We start from the raw sequence: 6,224 nt of genomic DNA on the forward strand, positions 1-6,224 counted from the left end.
CAAGGTGACAGTCTTCCCTTTTTCTTTCTCGCCTACACTGGCTCAATCTCTCTCTTCTGCCCTTTATCTTCCTTCCATCTTTTCACCCGTCACTCCGTCCATTACACGCCGGTCACTGTGGGAATTCTCCTTGAAATCAACAGAATCCCTTCACATGTGCCTCTGAACATGTTAGTGTGTGTGTGTTGCGATGTCACTGCACTTGTATGGGTAGAGTCCATACATGAGGGAAGCCTGCAGGAGAGGGTGTATATTTGCACGTGAGTGGGTGTGATCGGCCTCCGTCGAGAGGGAAACCTGCTCGGTGCTCACTGGCCAAGAGACGTGGAAGGGGAGGGGCTTCCCTGCGATGAGCGGAGCGAGGGTCAGTGGAGATGAAGAATAGAGGGACGCAAGGACATGGGGGGAGGGGGGGGGGAGTTACAGTAACAGTCAAGATGAATCTTACGAAGACAGACCAAGAAAGTCACAGCAGCAATTAGTCTCATTGAACTTTGATAAATGAATTTACCTCCATCACTGTTTCTGGTACACAAACGTACTGGTTAATGTAGGATGACACTTTCAGTTACATTCAACATTAATTTATCATTTTTAAAGTCTTGTCCTGTAGATATTAGTTTCCTCTGACAATGAAAAACTCACCTCTGAAGCCAGAAAATGCAGAATTACATCAAACTGATTCTTTGACAGATTTTTTTCTCAAAAAAACAAGACTTCATCCTCCAATCTCAACAACTTCCCAGTATCCAGAAATGAAGGTCAAATATCTCGGGAAGAGCAGAAAAGCCAGTGGGTGTTATTGGGTTTTATCGGGAAGTGGGATGACATTGTTGTTGTTGCGTTAAGGCAACAGGAGAGAGGGAATAATTCAGAAAAAGGGAGAAAAGGCATTAAAAATACCCAACATGTATAATTTACCAGAGCTGTAGTAGTCGTATGTTGCCTGATTAAATTAGAAAAACAATGATAAACATCTCCAACACAATTTCACAGAATCTGAGATCTGAAATCTTCTCATCTTGTTTTTCGAACATCAGATAGCGGCCCATTCTGTTCAGTGGTAGTACAGCAAGTGTCAGATAGAGGGAGGAAGAGGTGGGTGGTCAGACTTAGTGGGTGTGTGAGAGAGAAAGAGAGAAGAGGGGGAAAGGAGAACAGGGAAAGGCAGAAACATGTGTGTGTGTGTGTGTGTGTGTGTGTGTGTGTGTGTGTGTGTGTGTGTGTGTGTGTGTGTGTGTGTGTGTGTGTGTGTGTGTGTGTGAGCGAGGGAGTGAGAGCGAGCAGGGGGAGGAGAGGGAAGCAGCAGTGCTGCATCATCACTATGCCACTACAGCAGAGAGGACAGGCAGTTAACTCCTCGACTATCTGACTCTTTCTCCCTCTCTCCCTCTCTCTCTCACTGAAAGTCTGCCGGTTGCCTCTCTGCCTTGAAGGAGCTCCACAGAGCAGAGACCTCAGGAACGTTACCCATCACCTCTGGATGTTTGCCTCGTCTGTTTCTTGGACTTTTGCTGCTGGAGACGCTGTGTTTATATATATGTGTGAAAGTGTAAGTGTGTGTGGTCATTCTTGTCAATGGACTGTGGCTGCGGCTGCTCCCTCCAGATGTGACGCTGTTTGTTTGGACTGCCTTCATTTGTTTGCTCGGACAGCCGTCACTGACGGCATGAAGGAGTTTTAACATCGCGGCTGCCAGAAAATTCCAGCTTTGTGTTTCCCTCCCTTTCTCCTTGCTGCAACCAGAAGTCAACGCGTGGAGGTGGATGCTTGTGTTTCCTTCTGGTGCCGGAGCAGAGTGCTTACCTCAGGCTTTACAGTGCAGGGGGGGTTATGATAAACAGCTACAAAGTGAGGAGGACCGGCACTGCAGCATCACACTGGCATCTCTTGTTCTACATTGGGGATTTCTTTGGTCTCTCCAGGTTGCACACATGCACAGATTCCCCCCCCAGCAGCAGCAGAGCCTGACTGTGTTCTGCACACATGGATGGACTTCCTGCTTCTTCAGGGACGGGCTCTCTCCCCGCTGAGGAGGACAAGCTGCTGATCTAAGAACAGGAGGCACGCTTTGTTTCTGGAGCAGAGGACGGGACAAGCAACTTCAGAATTAAAAGAGACTTAAGAAAACAGGATGAGGGTTGAGTTGAGCTGAAATTGCTCCCCCCTCCTCTTCCTCCTTCCCTCCTCTAGTTCAAACATGAACGCTTCCTCTAATGCAAACCAAAGCAGCTCTCCCGTGTTCTGCCTGCTGGGCGCTGTGGGTTACTCCCATGGCCTGGATACATGCGTACTGGAGGTGGTTGTTATCCTGTTCCTCACTGTGCTGATCATCGCCGGCAACCTGGTGGTGATCTTCGTCTTCCACTGCGCCCCTCTGCTGCACCACCACACCACCAGCCACTTCATCCAGACCATGGCGTACGCCGACCTGCTGGTGGGCGTGAGCTGCCTGGTGCCCTCGCTGTCCCTCCTCCACTACCTCCGAGGCCTCAATGAGGAGTTCACCTGCAAGGCGTTCGGCTACATGGTTTCGGTGCTGAAGAGTGTTTCCATGGCATCCCTGGCGTGCATTAGCGTAGACCGCTACATCGCTATCACCCGCCCATTGTCGTACGCCAGGCTGGTGACACCCTGCCGACTGAGGGTGTGCATCGTGCTGGTCTGGGTTTACTCCGCTCTGATCTTCCTCCCATCCTTCTTCGGCTGGGGGAAGCCTGGCTACCATGGGGACATATTTCAATGGTGCGCAGACTCCTGGAAGACGGACCCGGGATTCAGCACCTTCATCCTGGCGCTGCTCTACGCGCCAGCAGCGCTCGTCGTGTGCTTCACCTACGGGAGTATATTCAGGATCTGCCGGCAGCACACTAAGGAGATCACCCAGCGCCACGCACGCTTCTGCTCGCAGAAGGAGGGGGACAAGGGCGAGCGAGGGGATCGGGTCGAGGGCTGCCCGGACAAACGCTACGCCATGGTGCTGTTCCGCATCACCAGCGTCTTCTACGTGCTGTGGATGCCGTACATCCTCTACTTCCTTTTGGAGAGTGCTGGACTGTATCACCATAACGTGGCGTCCTTTCTAACCACGTGGTTGGCGATTAGCAACAGCTTCTGTAACTGTCTCATCTACAGCCTCTCGAACAGTGTCTTCCGGAAAGGTCTCGGCCGCCTCTTCAGCCCTCTGTTCCCGTCCTGCCTCGGCTGCGCCGCCAAAAAAGCTCCGGCTCCCGTCTGCCCGCGACCAGACCCTCGATGCAAAGTATGATCCCTGACAACAAATTTTTGGTTTGGTCACTTTGGAGGCATTGCAGAGCATGACAAAGGTGTTTGTGGTCCTGGCATTGAAATGTGTTGAGGACCTCCTGCATGGAGCACGGAGAGGTGCCCGTGCAGACGCCTGTTGGTTGTGTCAGAAGCTGATTGTGTGGAAAAGTAAAGTTTCATCTTGGATTCTCATCAGCGTGATGCTGCAGCAATGACAAACTGATGACACAGAGTATAGACGTTTGCTGTTGATAGCAAATTGGATTTGTGTAATTTAATTAAATTGATTTAATGAACACTCCTGCACTGACTTAAGAACTCCCAGAAGCAAAAAAAAGGAAAGGAATTCACAGTGCGACTTGTGTTGTGCAATTTACTGAAATGCAAAAAAAAGTTTGAATCTTGATCCTTTCACGCCTGAATGAAAACAAAATCTGTAAATTGTTTTGGTTCTTCCAGGGTAGAAAATGTTTAACACTTGAAACTGACTACTGATCTGTTTCCCCAAGATACTGACGTGTGAACGAGTGACTGATATCAGGTGTTAATCAGCCATTCAATGTGTGTGTGAGATAAAAATGTGTATCTGATAGACTGTAAGCTCATTTCCCAGAGAGAAGATTGAGGTTTATTCTGGAGCTTGTGTGTTTTATTCAAAGGATTCCTCTCCTTTGAAGCTGGGTGTTGGTGTGAAGCTTCAAGTATATTTACACAGTCTCGGATTTTGCATGGAAATATTGACTTAAGAATTAACTCTACTTTCTACGACGGCTGCTGCCCCGGGAAGTCCTCCTGTCGGCACGCGGTGGTGCATCCGCGTCAATGAGACAACAAAGTGTAATTATTTGGGAGAGTTTTAATCTCTCTGCATCTCCTCCTCAGGTTTATCAGCTGTTCTCCGCTCGGCCTCGGGGATGTTGCTCTTTTATCTCAGCTGGATCTCGATGTGACTTAAATCACAAGTCACATCGCAAGACAATCACCACCTGAATGTTACGCAGTCGTCGTCAGGGTTGAGAATCAAGCTGCTGTCTGCCTGGGACCCACCGGGCTCCGATTTAAAGACTGACTCCATTGTAATCTTTGACGTTGCTGCTGCTCAGACCGGTGAGGAGTGTGGGGGGGGAGGAGCTGGCGCCGTGCTCCACGACCCCGACCGCAAGGGTGTAAGAGGGTCAGAGCACTTTACTGAGAGCTTGTGGCTTTTGGCTTCATGTAAATACACTTCAGAGAGTAAATATTTAAACAGCGGCGAAATGGGGGAATTTCTTGACCTCCAGGATTAGAAATGATTTTGTGGATAGTGCAATGTTTTTTTAAGATGATGTATTTGTCACAGCTAAGAGGTTTGACACTGAAGCTGTTTATTTAAGTGTTCACAAGGAGAAGTGTTTCTTTATGCACTGCAGGAAGATTGTGTTTGCTTTTGAAGTGCAGGTGAAATATTTCTGACGGCGCCTCGCTCCCTGATTTTTACATATTTGTAGAAATGGGAAGAGATTGAAACTGAATGGGAGGATTTTTCAGAGAGTCATGATGTTGCACAGCCAAAAATATGTCTGACTGACATGGATCTTTAGGGGCTGATACTGAAAGTAGAGACTAAAGAAATTTAGATCAGGATATTTTTATATACAACAATTTGGTAGTGATTCCTAATCAAGCCCTTATAACATAAAACAAAGAAGTATAACCAAGGCTCAATATTTAACAGTTTAACCATAAACTTAAACCAAAAACTCTCAATCGGAAGAAAACACAAATATTATCAAATACATAGAACTCAGATGGCAAACATTGAAAAAAAAATCAGTTTTGACAATAAATCATAAATTTATCACATTTTTTTAACAGAATATTTTCGGGTTTGAAAAAATAAAGCTACTTTGAGACTTAAGCTTTGGAATTAAATGTGGTTCAATTGTAAATATAACTTTATATTTGGTCAAATTTTTACTGTTTAAATCAGTTTAAACATCTACAAATATTTTGCTGCAAAAAAGTAGAATTTCCCCCAAAAGCTTTGCAGCACTCAAACACAGTGTACTTGTGTTTGATGATCAAGTTGGAGTGTTTATTCATTTATTTAACAGGGAAAGTTCACATGATGAGATTCATTATTACTGTAAATGTGCTAAGAAGAACCTGCTGTCGCAATTCTTATACTCATTTCCCAGAGAAACTGAGAATTACACAGCTACAGTATATCAGCTTCAAGCTAACTGACGACAGAGAAAACACTAAATCTTCAATGGTCGTATGAAACCTCACAATAATATGATATATAAATAAGAAAGTTGCTAATCCAACCATGACAGAGATAAACTGAAACCTGCTGAACCTGCGAGCTCAATCTCGTTAAAAGTTGGCGAGTGATTTGTTGTGGTTCAGCACCTGTGCTTTGAAGTCACATATTTTTAAGTATTGAATAGTAGTTGTGGTTATTTGAATTTGTAACTAGCAACAAATAGTAAATGACAGAAAGCTACAGAAGTGTAAGACTTTTGGTTCGTCAGCTGTTTCATTACCTCAAAATCCCCGAAGACTGTTAAAAGGCAACGTTTGAAGTTTGGTGTATTACAAAGATTATCGTCCAGATATCAAAAGGTCCAGCTATTCTAGAGCGTCCATTTGATCATACTGTGCATTAATTCATTGAATAATGTTTACATTGTGTATAGAATATGTATTAATATAATTTAAACATATATTCCAGGTAAAACTTTGATGTAAAAATATGAAAGAAAATGACAAATCCACATTTATTGTCACAGGTGTATGTAAATCTCCTAAAAGCTGTGATTGACAGTTCCCTCTTGACATTGGAAACACCACAAGGTCCATTTAGTGACTTTCAGTTGTATCACATGATCTTCCTCAGCAGTCCTGAAATTGTAAATGCTCACATGAGATGAATTTGAATTAAATATTCATTGAAAATAGCCTTGTTTTATTTC

The 6,224-nt window shown here is 45.0% G+C and overlaps 1 protein-coding gene across 1 annotated transcript; it reads left to right on the forward strand.

Annotated features, from left to right (window-relative positions):
* Positions 1-2,200: 2,200 nt before the first annotated feature.
* Positions 2,201-3,268, forward strand: LOC133002460 (probable G-protein coupled receptor 21). Its single transcript, XM_061072287.1, has one exon. The coding sequence runs from the start codon at positions 2,201-2,203 to the stop codon at positions 3,266-3,268; it is 1,068 nt and encodes a 355-aa protein (XP_060928270.1).
* Positions 3,269-6,224: the final 2,956 nt, after the last annotated feature.

This window comes from Limanda limanda, chromosome 5, assembly GCF_963576545.1.
Source record: "Limanda limanda chromosome 5, fLimLim1.1, whole genome shotgun sequence".
Lineage (NCBI taxonomy): Eukaryota > Metazoa > Chordata > Actinopteri > Pleuronectiformes > Pleuronectidae > Limanda > Limanda limanda.

What these genes read in the sequence shown, in the direction of transcription:
- LOC133002460 (XM_061072287.1), top strand. Translation starts at nt 2,201, where the DNA reads ATGAACGCTTCCTCTAATGCAAACCAAAGCAGCTCTCCCGTGTTCTGC.